Genomic DNA, 19,237 nt, shown 5'->3' on the forward strand with positions numbered 1-19,237 from the left:
TTTAGTATACAAAACTATAAAAAATTTCAAAATATGATATTATTAAAAAATATAATTTTAGGAAGAAAATGACGACGGTGATTTTGTATTTAATTCAAGATATTAAAATCTAAATTAAAACTAGAAAAATTCATGATACTAAAATCTAAATTAAAACTAGAAAAATTCAAGATACTAAAATCTTAATTAAAACTAAAAAAATTCTGTGAATTAGTAAGGGAAGTACTTATTTTTATATTGTTAATAAAAAAACATTAACTTATTATTTGATTTTATTTAAATACAAAATCAGCATAGAAAATTCCTAAGATTATATATTTTTCTTTATATAAAACCATAAACAAATTAATAAAAAACTGTTGATTTTTTTATATATATATTCAATATATAAACACTAATTTTGTTTATATAGTTAATGTATCCATTCTTATTATAATTAGTTATTTTTAAACTATAGAGCTAATTAATAGTAAAATAATTATAATCTAAACTAAAACTGGAAAAATCTTATGAATTAGTAAGGGAATTGCTTATTTTCACATTGTCAATCAAAACCATTAACTTATTATGTGATTTACTTAAATACAAAAAATCATTGTTACAATTTTCTTCCTAAAATTGTATTTTTTTTGAAGTATACAAAACCTTAAAAATTCATTATAAAATAATTATAGTTTTTAGTTTTTTTAACAGTATAAATAAAATTAGGGGAAGTTTCAAAAATACCCCTTTTCCAATAACACTTTTAAAAAATACCCCTCTTTCTAATTTTATCATAAAGTCACTATAAAATTTGAAATTTATCAAAACAATATGTGTAAACTTATATTTATAGACACAAATTATCTTTATATGTGTGTAAATTTATATATATATTTCATAAATACCGTATAAATACCGTTTTAAAAACATATAAAAACCTTATAAAAACTTTGTAAACCTTTTAAAAACCTTATAAAAACCATATAAATGCCGTTTAGAACTTTTTAAAACCTTCGAAATATTTGGATTTAGTCTCCCAATAGTAATGATGATTTTGATATACCTTATCAACCATATAAGAGTTTATAATTTTTCATATTTGAAAAGGGGTATTTTTGAAAATGTATAGAAAAGAGGGGTATTTTTAAAAAGGGGTACACCAAAAAGGGTATTTCTCAAAAATGCTCATAAAATTATATATTTAAAAAGGGAAAAAAGTTTAAAATACTTTATCTATTTTTTATTTGGACGTTTAATACTTGATCTTTTTTTGTTGGAAAAATAATACCTAAAATAATAAAAAAGTACAATTTAATACTTAAAATATGAAATATTGTCATTTTCATACCTACGATCTCTCAACAAAAAAAATATTACAATTTTACCCTTATTAATTTCTATTTATTATTAGTGCATAAATGACATTAAATTAAGTATAATTTTATTTGAAGAAAAATATTTGTTAGTAATATTTCAATATATCATTAATTTATATATTTAATTCAAAATATAATTTCATATTTCATTTCTATCAAAAATATTTTTTTAAAGATCAGGTATTAAATGTCCAAATAAAAAATTAATGAGGTATTTTTAAGCTTTTTATTTTGAATATTTTGTTTGGTCAAAAACAGTCAACGCCAGAGTCAACACCGGTCAACGCCAGAATCAGTTGACCAGTGTACCAGAATTTTATGTCTATGGTGTTGACTACATGACGTTGTATAGTTGATGCATGTGACCATGCAATACATATAGATCGTGTAGCTGAGTGTACAATATAATACTTAGCATGTGTGACCATGCATTCTTCTATAGTTTGTGTAGCGAACCATATTTTTTCCATATCTTTTTCCAAATCTATACTATATAAAAGTTGAAGTTATATAAGCTCCTAAAGGCGTCCACATATGATTTTAAACGACGAATCACGGTTAGACATCTCAATATTTAACATTTTTAAAATTATGACGAATTTTATGTTAAGATTTATTTTGTAAAAAGGCAAATAATATATATATATATATATATATATATATATATATATATATCTGGAAATAAAAGATATATTTTAAAACATGAAAATATTTCTAAATTTAGTATTTCTTTTTCATAAAAAATAAATGATATAAAACTAATCAAAATATAAAAATTTAATTTTTGTTAAATTAAAAACGAAAAGACTTAAAATTATTTATTAAATATTTAAATTAAAATACTTCATAATTTATTGTGAATATTGTGTTTAAGTAAATTTCTATTTATAAAAAGTAAAATCGAGTTGAGTAATTAAGACAACTAGCCCTAACAATTCAACTATAAATAAAGAGTCTAGACCTTTACATTAGTATCTTGTTCTATTAGTTTCGTAGTTCTGATGTTTTTTTTTTTTGGTGCAGTTTGATTTTTAGATAATATTTTTTTTTTGTATTTGCGTTTTTTGAATTGTTTCAATGATTTCATTTGTTTATCATCCGTTTATGATTTTGTGTTCCATTCAAGGTTATAATTGTGGTTTTATAGTGTTGTATTATTTTGGTGTGTTTTAATTGTTTAGTGCAATTCTAACTTTTTGTTTTCTTACGTTTTGTTTATGTAATCGGAGTATTGACTATATTGGAATCTTTGATTGAAAAAGTCTTTTAATGAAGTAATTGGAGTTGATGTTAGGCAGAGGATGCTAAAGTAAAAAGCACAATCCAATATCTTTATTTGTCTGCTTTTTGTTTGTTTATTATTTATTGATATCTTGGTTATTTAATTTATTTGTTTATGAAATTTAGTATGGGTATTCTGGAAGTATAAAACTAAATTACGGTAGAAAGTAAGAAAGACATCTAATTCGAGTTTAGGAGTTTAGATGAACGATGTTGTTTTGAGTAGTTAATTCATTAATCATCAACGATAAATAATTTTAACCAAAATATCTCAAATATACCCACGCGTAGCGTGGGTTCAAAACATAGTATATTAAAAACTAAGTCTAACAACCATTCTAAAAGTAAACTAATCCTATTTTTAAAGATGTAAGTAACATAATTAAGCATTGTAATTATTCGAACTTTTTTTAAAGAAAATTCATTGTTTTTTGTTTCTTAAGTTAAGAAGCTAGCAAATAAATATGATTTCATCATGTTTAGTTTAATGGTGCATGTTTATGATATTAGAATGGCCATGTTTTGTTTCGGATTAAATTTTATTTAAGAATTTTATTATGACATATTCAACTGTGTACATTTTGGTGTATGTGAAACTAAAACATTGAAATCTCCACAATAGAAAAATATTTACCAAATTGTATTTTAACTATTAAATAACTTTCGTTATACTATCTGCTTAAATAGGATACAAAACTATAATACTGTCTACTTAAATAATATACAAAACTATCATACTGTCTACTTAGGTGGTGAAGAATCTTATAGAGTCTCCGTTATTGATGCACATTTACAAGTAGAGGTTAATGGTGTTTTTGATTAACGGCGGAAAATATGTAGGCAAAATATTGGCTTGAGAGGAGAGAAAGAGAAATAGAAAAAGTAGAAAAATAAGGTTGTGACAAGAGAGAGCACCATTAACCTTAACAAGCATTCACATACAGTACGTTTAAGAAGAAAGCTCCAAAGCTCAAAAGGAGTTGTGGAAGGAGAATTCTGAAACGTTGATCGAAGAAGAGACGTGACGGTGATCAAAGTCAGACACCAAACAATAATGGAGCATAAACCGGTTGAAAATTTAACTGAAGAAAAAGTGGATAAGATACACGCGTAAAACATCATGAAGACGTTATGGTGATCAAAGAAAGACACCAAAAAAAGGATACTTACCTAGGAGAAAAATAGAGCATAATTCGGTTATAGAGATAGCCGAAGCAAAAATGAAAAAGTTTACGCAGAAATTTGGTGATAAAAAAGAAACTAAAAGGAAATAAAAAGAAAGCTACTTAAAAGAAAGTGAGTGGAAGAAGGTTAAAACAAAAGGGACGTGACAATGTTTATAACTTGTGTGATAAGAAATCACCAAGAAGGAGACAAAAGATGTCATTCTACTCCTTTGAAAGCTATGACAAACTAAGAAGGAAGCTTAGTGTAAGACCAAAACTCAATTAAGGGGGAGTGTTGGTCGATAATTGATTTTCAGAGTTAAAATGTTTAGGTCGTGACGTTTCTGTTTGTTTTGTTTCACTGAACAGTCACTAAGTATGAAGAGACACAAGTCAATGTTTTGTTGTCACTAGATCAATCGGACAACAAGCCATACACAACATGAAATGGTACTTACATACGTTCCATAAAATATTCAATCTATATGTATTGTGTCATGAAGAATAGTACATTTGATTTAGACATATTGTTTGAGTTTTTAATACATATCTCGTGGTACCCGAGGCTCCACACCTTGCAATGTATAGATTTTCTCCTTTTATTTGTTATCTTTTATTTTACCTTATCTTTTATTTGACTAGTTTGAACAAAATCTAAGAATCTGATCATAGCTTATCTTATATTCAAACTTATCTTTTATTGACTGGTTTGAAATAGTATTAAATCTATTATTTGACTTGTTTGAACTTTGAACTAGTAGTTTCTTGGATAAAGTTACCCTTAAAAATCCATCAATTTGATTCCCCCTTCCCAAAAAAAAAAAAAACAAACAACCAAAGGAAAAAAATCTTATAAATTTTATTCTTCATTAATTTAATTTGTTGACTATCAAAAATGAAGAAATAATTTTTTTGTCTAAGTAAATCAAATTAAATATGAAGTCAAAGCGCCACGTTTCAAATTACCATAAATGAAATGCTCATTAAGTGGTAAGAAAAAATTTAGCTTATCTTAACATGTAGGATTTCTTTTTCCCCTTATTTATGTTTTTGGTTTGGGTTTAAAAATCATTCAGGAAACAAGAAATATTTTATTCATGTCTTTCATATCTTCTCTCCCACCTGATTTTTCACAAAAAATTGCTTTTTCCACCGGCAAAAGATAATGTATAATGTCAAGCCTGCGAGATACGACAAATACCCAAGCGTAGCAACAATTAGACAAGTAAAGTCTGATTCTTATAAAAAATTTTGGTTTTTTTTATCTATGACATATTCAGATTTATAAGTCTTTTGACAATCGAATTATATGCAAATAGGCTTGAAGAAGAAGCATATAAGGACAGAAGAGGATGATGAACGAAGTAAGAACTATTGTTTAATCCTTTTTATTGGTGAGTTTAGCACTGAAGTATTTGAAGCTTTTTTTAAATCTTATGTGGTTTTATTTTGACACTGTACATACGAGAGGGAAGAGAGTGAGGATGAACAATTAACGATCTGAAGCTGGTTCGTCTTCATTGACCAACTCTCGTTCTCTGCGCTTTGCTATGGCTTTAAAGTCAAATGAAAACTCTCTCGTGAGTGTACTCGCATTAAAACAGCTTTGTGCATTTCGTTTCAGATGTGATTGTTGTTTTGTTAGTCTAGTTTAGTTTAGGAGAATTAATACTTTAAAACAAAATGAATAGTTCAATATGGTTTTGCTTAGGCTTATGTACTTGTTCTATATGTTTTACCTTGAATTTTGGTTTACATTGACAGTCTTTTATTCAAGCTACCAATCAAATTTTGTTTGGATTTTGTTAATTATATCAATCAATTAAAATTAAAAAAGGAGAGTAAAGATTTTAATTTCTTTTGATGGATTTGATTTAAATATTATGAGATTTTCCATATTTGATATTTGTTAGTCAAAGCTTTTTTTTTTAATTATTAGGTAAAAATCCAACGAAGAGTCTCCTCTCTTGTAAGTTGTAAATATAGTGTTGAAGAAGAAGCGTACAAGGGGACAGAGAAGGTGCTGAACCAGATAACACCACTAACATCATCTTAGTTTGATGAGTTTTAAATTAAGATATCTGAAGCGGGTTTTGACTTGTGTGCTTTTTTTGTTGACACAGTATGTACGAGATGGAAAAAATAGAGAATGAACAATTCATAACCCGAAGTTGGTTCGTCTTCACTGAACAACCCTAGTTGTGTGCGCTTTGCTATGTCTTCATAATCAAAGGAAAATTCTCTGGTGAGTTCACTCGCATATGAACCGCTTTGTGTATCTTGTTTCAGATGTGAATGTTGTTTTTTTGGTCTAGTTTAGTCTAGGAGAGTTAATACTTGTCGAAACAAAATCAAAAGTTTATTAATTTATTATGTTTTTGGTTTTAGTTTTTTTTACATACTTTAGGCTTATCTATTGTATTTAATTGTATTTTTGGTTTCCACAGAGTGGAATTTTACAGGAGAAAACATTTCTTCTGCAAACAATGCTTGTATAGCCATCGAAGAAATAACATTCAAGGTAACACCAATATGTTGTTTATTCTTGATGTATACTTGAAGTTTTTGGTCAAGTACAAACTCGTGAATGATCAGAGGTTAATATATATTTAAGTTTGGGCACATTGTCACACCAATTCTGATTGATGTTGTCTCTTCGTTGGATTCAATTATTCAATATGGAGAAGTGATTCAGCAGCCTTATAAATCCAATATTTTATTGGTCATGTCTAACTATGTCTTTATTTTTTGGTGAATATAAGGCACAAGTTTTGAGCAATGCAACTACACTACTTGAACATAATCCAATAAACCTAGATGTTTACAATACAATTACCCATGGAAGACTAGCATCGGTTCGTCTAGACCTCGTTCCACCACTCTTTGAATACTTTATGGAGAGTAAAATGATTCTAAATCCCAAAAAAACAAGAAATTGGAAACGTTAGCAAACCTAATTTTTTGGATTGAGAGTCTTTTTACTCTCCATGAAGTACTTCAAGTGTGGTGGAAAGAGGTCTGTACGAACCCGTGCTAGTATCCCATGGTAATAGCACTGTTAACAGCTAGGTCAATTGGCTTGTTGATTAGATAATGTAATTGCATTCCTAAAAAATTTTGCCTTCTTCACTAAAAAAAGAGAGGCATAGTTAGACATGGCAAAAAAAAATTGGATTTATAAGGCTGCTAGAGTCACCTCTCTATATTGAATAATTGAGCCCAAGGAAGAGACAACATCGGTCACAATTGTTGAGACTTTGTGACCAAACTGAAATATATATTGAGCTTTTATCATTCACGAGTTTGTACTTAGCTAGAAACTTCAAGCATACATCGAGAATAAGCAGCATGTTGTTGTGACCTCGTATGCAAAATCTCCAATGGCTATACAAGCATTGTTTGCAAAAGCAAGTTTTTCGCTATTAAAACTTCCAGTCTATAGAAATCACAAATACGATCAAAATTATGTACATATTGTATTTGTTTTACGTGAGTTTTGGTTAATATTTGTAGTCGTTTACTAAAGCTAGCTAAACCAAATTTTGTTTGGATTCTTTTAGTAGCAAATAATTTTACCTTACAGTGGAAATTTTACGGGAGAACACCTTGCTTAGCAAACAATGGTTGTATAGCCATTAGAGAATTAGCATTCGAGGTAAGACCAATATGCTGTTTACTCTTGATGTATGCTTGAAGTTTTTGGTTAAGTTAAAACTCGTTAATGACAAGTGCTAATTATATCTTTCAGTTTGGTTAGGAAGTCTTACCAATTGTGACTGATATATCTCTTCCTTGGGCTGGACTATTCAATATGGAGAAGTGACTCTAGCAGACTTATAAATTTAATATTTTATTGGCCATGTCTAGACATGCATGGCAATTAATACATTGGTTCATTTATAAGACCACCAAACTGAAATGTAATTGATCTGTTATCATTCACGAGTTTTTACCTAACGAGAAACTTCAAGTATACATCGACAATAAATAGCATAATGGTGTTACCTCGTATGGTAATTCTCCAATGGCTATACAAGCTTTGTTTGCAGAAGCAAGGTTTTCTCCCGTAAAATTTCCACTAAATACAAATCAAAATTACTATTAAATCCAATAGCTAATCATAAATACAATGAAAAGTATATACTTGTTCTATTAGTTTTACTTTAGTTTTGGTTTAAATTGATAGTTATTTACTGAAGCTAGCTATACCAAATTTTGTTTGCATTCTGTTAATTGAATCTACCAAATTTAAAAATAAAGAAATTAAGAGATTTTGGTCGATGGATTTGATTCATATATTATGATATTTTCCATTTTTGTTAGTCATGGTTATTTTAATGATATTGCAAAAGTAATGAAGTGTTATTCCAGTAATCTTCTCAACACAAATCTATATCAAATCAGCAGTTTTCAATATCAACATAGGGAGTCACAAACAAATTTTGAATTTGATGTTAACATAAGAGATATTTCATTATGACGATGTGGTCGGGATTTCGAATATCAAGAGATGGAATAATAGCTACAGGAGTTGGTTGGAAAAATTATGTAAAGTGAATGACATAAACAAAGGAGATTCATCTACTTTAGAGTTCAGAAATCAAGAAGAAGACACAACTCTGTTGTTTAGGATACGTCCTATATCTCGAGTCTAAAAAGATGTATGTAACATAATTAAGCATTGTATTTATTAGAACTTTTATTAAAGAAAATTCATTGTTTTTTTTATTAGGTTAAGAAGCTAGCAAATAAATATGATTTCATCATGTTTAGCTTAATGGTGCATGTTTATGATATTAGAATGGCCATGTTTTGTTTCGGATTAAATTTTATTTAAGAATTTATTCTGACATATTCAACTGTGTACATTTTGGTGTACATGAAACTAAAACATTTAATTTGAAATCTCCACAATAGAAAAATATTTACCAAATTCTATTTTAGCTATTAAATAAATTTCGTTATACTATTTACTTAAATAGGATACAAAACTATCATACTGTCTACTTAAATTAGTTTCCAAAACTAGTAACTAACGTGATCGAGTCAATTTTATCGATTAGATACATTTTCATGTGTAAAACAAAATTATTGATCAACGATATACATAAAAAATCTAGTTAAAAATACGCTATATATAATATTAAATGATAGACCCTTTCTGAAAAGATACGTAAGGGTTTTGATCTCCCATCAGTCCGTAAGCATTAAATGTAAAACAATAGAGTCTTGGGGATAGAAAGAGTTGGTAATCCTGAGCATTCAAATAAAAATTTGCAACACAACACATAATCAAGCAGAATTTGCAAGAACAACAATGATACAACACATATCCAAGCTGAAGTTTTGATGTGTGGTTAAGAGATTCATTGGTTTAGATGGTGAAGAATCTTATAGAGTTTCCGTTATTGATGCACATTTACAAGTAGAGGTTAATGGTGTTTTTGATTAACAGCAGAAAATCTGTAGGCAAAATATTGGCTTGAGAGGAGAGAAAGAGAAATAGAAAAAATAGAAAAATAAGGTGGTGATAAGAGAGAGCACCATTAACCTTCACAAGCATCCACATACAGTACGTTTAAGAAGAAAGCTCCAAAGCTCCAAAGGAGTTGTGGAAGGAGAATTTTGAAACGTTGTTCGAAGAAGAGTCGTGACGGTGATCAAAGTGAGACACCAAACAATATTGGAGCATAAACCGGTTAAAAATTTAACTGAAGAAAAAGTGGATAAGATGCACGCGTAAAACATCATGGAGACGTTATGGTGATCAAAGAAAAACACCAAAAAAAAGGATACTTACCTCGGAGAAAAATAGAGCATAATTCGGTTATAGAGATAGCCGAAGCAAAAATGAAAAAGTTTATGCAGAAATTTGGTTATCAAGAAGAAACTAAAAGGAAATAAGAAGAAAGCTACTTAAAAGAAAGTGAGTGGAAGAAGGATGAAAACAAAGGGACGTGAACGTGACTGAAAATATCACAGAGGGGACGTGACAATGTTTATAACTTGTGTGATAAGAAATCCCCAAGAAGGAGACAAAGATGTCATTCTACTCCTTTGAAAGCTATGACGAACTAAGAAGGAAGCTTAGTGTAAGACCGAAACTCAATTAAGGGGGAGTGTTGGTCGATAATTGATTTTCAGAGTTACAACGTTTAGGTCGTGATGTTTCTGTTTGTTTTGTTTCACTGAACAGTCACTAAGTATGAAGAGACACAAGTCAATGTGTTGTTGTCACTAGATCAATCGGACAACAAGCCATACACAACATGAAATGGTACTTACATACGTTTCATAGAATATTCAATCTATTTGTATTGTATCATGAAGAATAGTACATTTGATTTAGACATATTTTTTGAGTTTTTAATACATATCTCGTGAAACCCAAGGCTCCATACCTTGCAATGCATACATTTTCTCTTTTTATTTGTTATTTTTTATTCTACCTTATCTTTTATTTGATTGGTTTGAACAAAATCTAAGAATTTGATCATAGCTTATGTTTTATTCAAACTTATCTTTTATTTGACTGTTTTGAAATAGTATTTAATCTTTTATTTGACTTGTTTGAACTTTATACTAGTAGTTTCTGGGGAAACGGCATATTACCCCATAAACTATGTTACTTTATCGCAATCATATACGAAACTTTGTCGTGTGCCTATAACTACATAAACTTGTATTAAATTTGAATTTCATACACGAACAAAACAAATCCGACATAAACCCACAAATCTCTAAACGTCGTTATTGTTCCGTTAACTGAAAGATGACTAGGATGCCACGTGGATGTTGATAATACAAACGACGTCGTATTTAAAAAACAAAAATCCATACACAACTGAGAATCGAACCCATAACCTCTAATTTAATGTTGCATACTTAGTGCCATATGTGCCAACAAATTTTATTGTACATTGACAATCAAATATTAATTTATATATAACGATTCTCTGTTTCTCTCATAGATTCACTCGTCCTCCATGACTGATTTGAAGACAAACGACCATAAAGGTTTGGTTAGATCGAGTAGAAAGGATGAGAAGACAAACGACCATAAAGCTTTGGTTAGGTTTGATTTTGTTTCTCTCATAGATTCACTCGTCCTCCATGACTCGTCCTTCCGATCACTTTTATAATTTCCGATGAGTTTGCTTTCTCATTCTTATCGTCTACTTAATTTCTTTTTTCTCAGATTTATTTATGAACTTATTATTTGGTTTAGATCTCTGAGATTTGATCTTTATTTGACCATTGTGTTATAGATGTAGGATCTAGGATCCAGTTGAAGTTGAATGAGTGATTGTGGTGGGAATGGAGATAAGATGAAGAAATGGAACAAAGCGAAGAGATAGTTTCTTTTTAGTTTTGTTATTTTCATTTAGTTTATATGTATAAATATATATTCATCTAAGCAACTAACAATATGTTCCTGTGGCTCAGTGGTATTACGGTCCTCTGTCTTAAAGGAACAAGGTTCGAACCTCAGGTAAGTAGTTTTTATCTTAATTTTTCTTTTTCAATCCACTTGGCATCAATGTTAGCATATTGTTAACGGAATATTAACATCGTTTAGAGATTTGTGGTTTTAGATCGAATTTGTTTTGTTCGTGTATGAAATTCAAATTTAATACAAGTTTATGAAGTTATAGGCACGCAACAAAGTTTTGTATATGATTACGATAAAGTAACATAGTTTATGGGGGAATATGCCGTTTTCCCTAGTTTCTTGTATAAAGTTACCCTTAAAAACCCATCAATTTTATTCCCCTTCCCCAAAAAAAAATAAGCAAACAACCAAAGGAAAAAAAATCTTATAAATTTTATTCTTCATTAATTTAATTTGTTGACTATAAAAAATAAAGAAATAATATTTTTTTACTAAGTAAATCAAATTAAATATGAAGTCAAAATGCCACGTTTCAAATTACCATAAAGGAAATGCTCTTTAAGTGGTAAGAAAAGATTTAGCTTATCTTAACATGTAGGATTTCTTTTTCCCCTTATTCGTGTTTATGGTTTGGGTTTAAAAATCATTCAGGAAACAAGAAATATTTTATTTATGTCTTTCATATCTTCTCTCCCACCTGATTTTCACAAAAAAAAATTGCTTTATCCAACGGCAAAAGATAATGTATAATGTCAAGCCTGCGAGATACGACAAATACCAAAGCGTAGCAACAATTAGACAAAAAAAGTCTGGTTCTTATTTTTTGGTTTTTTTTTTATCTATGACATATGCAGATCTATAAGTCTTTTGACAATCGAATTATATGCAAATAGGCTTGAAGAAGAAGCATATAAGGACAGAAGAGGATGATGAACGAAGTAAGAACTTTTGTTTAATCCTTTTTATTGGTGAGTTTAGCACTGAAGTATTTGAAGCTTGTTTTAAATCTTATGTGGTTTATTTTGACACAGTACATATGAGAGGGAAGAGAGTGAGGATGAACAATTAACGATCTGAAGCTGGTTCATCTTCATTGACCAACTCTCGTTCTGTGCGCTTTGCTTTGTCTTCAAAATCAAATGAAAACTCTCTCGTGAGTGTACTCTCACTAAAACAGCTTTGTGCATTTCGTTTCAGATGTGATTGTTGTTTTGTTAGTCCAGTTTAGTTTAGGAGAATTAATACTTTTCAAAACAATATGAATAGTTCAATATGGTTTTGCTTAGGCTTATGTACATGTTTTATATGTTTTACCTTGAATTTTGGTTTACATTGACAGTCTTTTATTCAAGCTACCAATCAAATTTTGTTTGGATTTTGTTAATTATATCAATCAATTAAAGTTAAAAAACGAAACTAAAGATTTTAATTTTTTTTTGATGGATTTGATTTATATATTATGAGTTTTTCCATATTTGATATTTGTTAGTCAAAGCTTTTTTTTTTAATTATCAGGTAAAAATCCAACGAAGAATCTCCTCTCTTGTAAGTTGTAAATATAGGTTTGAAGAAGAAGCATACAAGGGGACAGAAGAAGGTGCTGAACCAGATAACACCACTAACATCATCTTAGTTTGATGAGTTGTAAATTAAGGTATCTGAAGCGGGTTTTGACTTGTGTGCTTTTTAATACTTTATTGGCCATGTCTAGACATGTAGATTTGTGTTGAGAAAATTACTGGAATAACACTTCAGTATATTCGAAATCCCGACCACATCGTCATAATGAAATATCTCTTATGCTAACATTAAATTCAAAATTTGTTTGTGACTCCCTATGTTGATATTGAAAACTGCTGATTTGATGTAGATTTGTGTTGAGAAGATTAGTAAAAGTATTGAACTTTAAATATCCAAACCAGAAAACCTCTCGGGCACACATCCCAAGAATTCAAATCTCTTTGAAGAGTGCGTCTCAGATCTGCGTCTTCACCGGCGCGTCCATCCCACCACTGGAGCGTGGGATCTCCGACGTCTCTCTGGTCCACTGATCTACTGGTTCCCTCGGTGTAATCATGTCCGGACCTGAAAGTACCCCATGGCTGTCATTCCACCATGACTAAACAAGACTTTTGACTTCCCCTCCTCACCATCGAAGGTAGAGAGAAACCTTTCTCAAATTCAAGGCTCGGAAATTCTGCTCTCCCCGTTTACGTCAAGGCTCGTCCTTCACTCAAAGGTGCACAATGACTCACCGCCTCTCTTATGCGGAAAAAGGCAAAGCTATCGCCTCCTCAAGCAACCCTCCAAGAGTACCGAGGATCAAAGCCCCAGATTGTGACAACTCAGCACTCCTTCTCCGCCACAAGCTTACTCTTATTCGCCGAATAACCAATCCAGTAGTCCAAAGGACTTGGTCCATTCTCCCTTTTTTTACCGAGCACTGGAAAACTTTTTCCAGGCCACTCGGGTCAGATCTAGGGCATGGACTGTTTCAATTTCAGTTCGATTCAGAAGCAGATGTGCAGCTCGTCTTGGAAAGCAGACCGTATCACTTTGCGGGTTATATGATCATCCTACAACGTTGGGAACCCACCATTTCTCGAACGTTCCCCTCAGAAATCCCTTTCTGGATCCAAGTTACTCGTATCCCGGTTCATCTCTGGACTGAGGATCTTATCAGAAGCATTGGAGAAGACATTGGCTCTGTGGAACAACTGGATGTTTCTACAAAAATGGCAAGGATGAGGGTTCGTATTAATGGCCTTATTCCGCTTGTTAAAACTGCTATTGTGGAGTTTAAAAATGGAGAAGAGATTGAAGCAGAGTTAGTATATGAAAGGTTGAAGAAACACTGTCATACTTGCCATATGATGGATCATGAGGACAGAGATTGTCCTTCTACAAAGCCTAGGAAGAATCTTCCTCCCCCACCACCTCGCCCTAAAGGTCGTGATGATCGCCCTCGCCGCAGTCCTGAAAGATTAAGAGAAGCGCGAAGGCACTCTCCCACAAGAGCAAAGTCGGTCGCTACTAGAAGCCACAGATCACGAGAAACCTCTCATGGCAGACGGAAAGAGTACTCCCTCTCACCTAGAAAATCTTCCCCTGTAAGAGAGAGCTCTAGACACTCCTCTAGTCGCCTTCACAACAATGATCACTCTTCCCGGCATCCTTCGGAGAGTGTAGGGCATAGCTCCTCTCATCGGGAAAAAGAGCCAGGACCTAGATACTTCTCTAGCAGCTCTCGACATTATTCCAGAAGCTCAAATCCTACCCCTCGGTCGATGAGAGACCTTCATGAAGATACAAGGAGACATGTAACCAATTCACACCGCAGAACCCCCGAGGAAACCTCACAAGCTACATTGCCAAGGGAACAGGTCATTCCTTAAGCAGCCCTTGATGTGGCAATGGGAGAACTCCGTGAGGTTATGGTACAATATGCAAGCTGCCCTGACCCTACAGAGAGTGCTGCAAGGAAGGAAAGAATCAGACAAGCTGAAGCACTAGGAGAGTTTGAAGAAACTGCAGCACAAATGGTATCTAACAGCTTGGTTGTAGCAGCTCCCACTGCGGAGGAAAGATTCTCCCCAGAACTTTCCAGCAGCCATGAACGCATCCCTGTAGCTCAACGATTGGGACCTACTAACTCTCTTATCCCACCCCCAAGACCAAAAAAGAGAGTTGCAGCTAAGAAAAGGTTAGGAAGACCTGTAGGGAGACCCCCAAGGAAAGCTCAGAGCAAAAAACACAGCCCCCGCATTGTTCCCGGAGGAAAATCAAAGAAGAAAAGGAAACTGCTCCTAAACCACACATCTCCAAGAAGACGGCTAAACATGGATCCTCACCTAGCCCCTGGCACTCAAATCTCAGAGGAGGCCGATGATATTACGGGACAGGAAATGATTGCAGGGACCTCAGGGCAGAGGGATTTTCAAGCCGGTCAAGCTCTCCTTCCTTAGATATTCTATGTTGGAACTGTCAGGGTTTGGGGAACCCAATGACAGTTCGTCGCCTAAAGGAGATGAATCGGCAGTTTTCCCCAGAGATTGTCTTCCTTATGGAAACCAAGAATCAACAAAACATTATCCTGCAAGCTAAGGAGGAGCTAAGGTTTGATCACCATCATATTGTCCCTCCTCATGGCCATGGTGGTGGCGGCTTAGCCCTTTTATGGAAAAAGGAAGTTGAAGTGGAGATCATCTCATCCTGTGATAATTTCATTGATACTAAAACCACAAGCCACAGGAAATCCTTCTTTGCTTCCTTCATTTATGGTGACCCTGACCAAAGCAAGAGAGGATCAGTCTGGGATGCTCTTAAATGTATTGCCATGAACAGAGCGGCTCCCTGGTTCTTATCTGGAGACTTTAACGACATCACTGACAACTCAGAAAAGAGAGGAGGTCCTCTTCGCCCTGAAGGCTCCTTTGTTGAGTTTCGTTCATTCATCTCGGAATGTGATCTTTATGATCTGGGGTACTCAGGAAATCCTCTATCCTGGAGAGGCTCTAGACATAATCATGTGGTTTCATGTAGGCTAGATCGAGCTATGGGAAACAGTTAATGGGCAGAAGAATACCCGGATGGAAGATGCAAGTACTTGAGGTTCGAAGGATCTGACCACAGACCTCTTATTTCTCACTTTTCATTAACTCCCAAGAAGAAGAGAGGCCTTTTCAGATATGACCGTCGACTTAAAGAAAACCAGGAAGTCAAGCAATTAGTGGAGGAAACCTGGTTAAAGGAGCAAGATCTGGCTGTCCAGTCCAGAATCACCCGCTGCAGACATGCATTAGTGGCTTGGAATAAGGAGAACCAAAAGAATAGTCAGTTGACTATAACCAAACTTCAGGAAGAGCTTGAAGCGGCAATGGTCAGCAGTAATCCGGTCGAGGCAGTGATTGCAAAAATCAATGAGGCATTGAAGAAAGCTTATAGAGAGGAGGAAGCATTCTGGAAGCAGAGAAGTCGTCAACTTTGGCTTTGCCTTGGAGACCAAAATTCTGGTTTTTTCCATGCTGCCACAAGAGGTAGAAGAGCAATTAACAAATTCTCTGTCATTGAAGATGAGGAAGGATCGGCGGTGTTTGAAGAAGACAAGATAGGGGAAGTGATTTCTTCTTACTTTCAAAAACTTTTTGCTTCTCCTGTATCTGTTTCAAGAGATTTGGATGAGACTATTTGTGAAGCAATTCAACCTTGTATCACTGATGAAGTAAACCAGGCCTTGATTGCCTCCCCTACTTCTAAGGAAATCAAAGATGCAGCTTTTTCTATACACCCAGGAAAGGCTCCCGGGCCCGATGGTTTTTCTGCTTGTTTCTTCCAATTAAACTGGGATGCAGTTGGACCAGCTATTGTTGCGGAGATCCAAGAGTTCTTTTATTCTGGTGTAATGCCACCTAATCTCAATGACACTTTTATAAGATTGATCCCCAAGACTCAATGTGCTAAAAAGGTGGCAGACTTCCGCCCTATTGCTTTATGCAACGTCTACTTCAAAGTCATATCCAAACTCCTCTCAAGACGCCTCCAACCAATCCTTGACCCCCTTATCTCGGATACTCAATCAGCATTCGTTCCAGGAAGGGCGATATCAGACAACGTGCTAATCACCCATGAGGTTCTGCACTTCTTAAAGACCTCAGAGGCTGAAAAACATTGTTCAATGGCTGTGAAGACGGACATGAGCAAAGCATACGACCGGGTGGAATGGAGCTTCATTGAGAAGGTTCTAAAAAAGATTTGGTTTCCATCCCAAATGGACTAACTGGATCATGCAGTGTATTTCCACTGTCACTTACTCATTTCTGGTTAATGATTCCCCGAAGGGTAAAGTTATCCCTCTGAGAGGCATTAGACAAGGGGATCAGCTCTCACCCTATATCTTCATCCTCTGTAGTCAGGTTTTATCAGGATTATGCAATGCTGCTCAAGAATCCGGAAACTTCTCTGGCATTAAAGTAGCAAGAGGTTGTCCACGCATTAATCATCTATTATTTGCTGATGATACGATGTTTTTCTGCAAGGCAAATACCAAAGCTTGTTATGGGCTGAGAAGTATCCTAAAAAGATATGGCGAAGCCTAAGGAAAGGTGATAAATAAATTGAAGTCCTCTATCTCCTTTTCCAGGAAGACTCCAGTCTGGCTAAAACAAAGGATCAAACAGGAACTTGAGATTGGGGTAGAAGGTGGTGTAGGAAAATACTTGGGTCTCCCGGAGCACTTTGGAAGGAAGAAGAAGGATTTATTCTCCTCTATTGTGGACAGAATCAGACAACGAGCTCTTTCCTGGTCTAACAAGTTCCTCTCGGGAGCTGGAAAGTTGACTTTATTGAAGAGTGTGTTAATGGCAATGCCATCATATGCCATGTCTTGCTTCCTCCTCCCTGTTTCCCTGTGTAAGAGCATCCAATCAACACTCACTAGATTCTGGTGGGATGCAAAAGCAGAGAAGAAAGGTATGTGCTGGGTAGCTTGGGACTCGCTTACAAAATTCAAATTGGAAGGAGGTTTGGGACTTAGGGATATACAAGGATTTAATGCTGCGCTGCTTGGAAAACTGGCTTGGAGACTGTTTCAAAATCCTAATTGCTTGCTGGCCAGGATTTTGCTTGGAAAGTATTGCCATTCCACAGATTTCTTGGATTGCATCTGCCCCGGATCAGCTTCTCATGGCTGGAGAAGCATCCTAGCAGGACGAGACCTGCTTAAGAAAAGGTTGGGTTGGGTTCTAGGTGATGGGCAATCCATCAGGGTCTGGGATGATCCATGGCTCTCTTGCTCTAAACTGGTCCAACCAACAGGACCTTCCCCACGAGCACTTAAAGACTTGAAGGTATGCGACCTGTTCATTTAAGGAACCCTGGAGTGGGATGAGGTCAAAGTACAGGAAACCCTCCCCCACTTTGCTGCTTCCATCATGTCCCTCAAGCCAAGTAGACTCGGTGCAAAAGACAAGAAAATATGGGTGGGTAATGCTTTAGGTACTTACTCTACCAAATCTGGCTATTATGTGGCCAGAGAAAATCTAGCAATCTCCAATCCTTTGTTGCCTCAAAGAGATGTGGATTGGAAAAAAGAAGTGTGGGCTGTTCACACTTCCCCTAAGTTGAAAATGTTTCTCTGGAAAACATTACATGGTGCTCTCCCAACTGGTCAGCAACTGGTCCATAGGCACATCCCGGCCAACCTGAGGTGCAGCTTCTGCGGGGAGGATGAATCTATCACTCATCTCATGTTTGCCTGCCCTTTTGCAGTTAGCGTGTGGGAGCTAGTCCCTTTCTCTGCTCCCTTTATCTCCTCGCAGGTGGTAGAAGTGCGTGTTGGTTTAGCTGCAGCTTCAAAGCTCACCTGTCTCCCTCCCGTCGGCCTTACTTCAGGCCCTCTCGCTCCATGGATTTGCTGGAATTTATGGAAGTCAAGGAATCAAAGAGTTTTCAATGATAGGAATTTCTCGGCGGAGGAAACTGTGCTAAAATCCATTCTAGATGCCAAAGAATGGTTCTCGGCACAGTCATCCTTCCCCTCTCCCCCTACCCTGCGACCGGATGCTCATCACAGGAATCGACAAACTCAAGACCAATTTAGCATGAGTTGCAAGTCGGATGGAGCTTGGCGTAAGGACCTGCAGACAGCGGGCCTTGGTTGGACCTTCACAAACAGCAATGGTGATACTTCTCTCCATTCTGCTATTTGTGAGCATGTTTCTTCACCTCTTATGGCAGAAAGTTTAGCCTGTAGAGCAGCTCTCATGGATGCGAAATGGTGTTACCTCGTATGGTAATTCTCCAATGGCTATACAAGCTTTGTTTGCAGAAGCAAGGTTTTCTCTAGTAAAATTTCCACTAAATACAAATCAAAATTACTATTAAATCCAATAGCTAATCATAAATACAATCAAAAGTATGTACTTGTTCTATTAGTTTTACTTTTGTTTTGGTTTAAATTGATAGTTATTTACTGAAGCTAGCTATACCAAATTTTGTTTGCATTCTGTTAATTGAATCTACCAAATTTAAAAATAAAGAAA

At 34.3% G+C, this 19,237-nt stretch overlaps 1 protein-coding gene and 1 long non-coding RNA gene across 2 annotated transcripts; both read left to right on the forward strand.

The window, feature by feature from the left end:
- Positions 1-5,133: 5,133 nt before the first annotated feature.
- On the forward strand, positions 5,134-7,356 carry LOC111830908. The gene is made up of 4 exons (XR_002834191.1): positions 5,134-5,385; positions 5,745-5,825; positions 5,929-6,050; positions 6,253-7,356. It is a non-coding gene; the product is annotated as an uncharacterized LOC111830908 (long non-coding RNA).
- A 10,771-nt stretch (positions 7,357-18,127) lies between these two features.
- On the forward strand, positions 18,128-18,991 carry LOC111830956. Its single transcript, XM_023783846.1, has 2 exons — positions 18,128-18,720; positions 18,802-18,991. The coding sequence occupies exons 1-2, from the start codon at positions 18,128-18,130 to the stop codon at positions 18,989-18,991; spliced, it is 783 nt and encodes a 260-aa protein (XP_023639614.1).
- Positions 18,992-19,237: the final 246 nt, after the last annotated feature.

Source organism: Capsella rubella, unplaced genomic scaffold (genome assembly GCF_000375325.1).
Source record: "Capsella rubella cultivar Monte Gargano unplaced genomic scaffold, Caprub1_0 scaffold_4, whole genome shotgun sequence".
NCBI classification, from domain to species: domain Eukaryota; kingdom Viridiplantae; phylum Streptophyta; class Magnoliopsida; order Brassicales; family Brassicaceae; genus Capsella; species Capsella rubella.

Bases quoted from the DNA above. Each gene is read 5' to 3' on its own strand.
- LOC111830956 (XM_023783846.1), top strand. From the start codon at position 18,128: ATGTCCCTCAAGCCAAGTAGACTCGGTGCAAAAGACAAGAAAATATGG. The intron at 18,721-18,801 runs GTCATCCTTCCC...ATTTAGCATGAG, and splicing joins AAAGAATGGTTCTCGGCACA to TTGCAAGTCGGATGGAGCTT.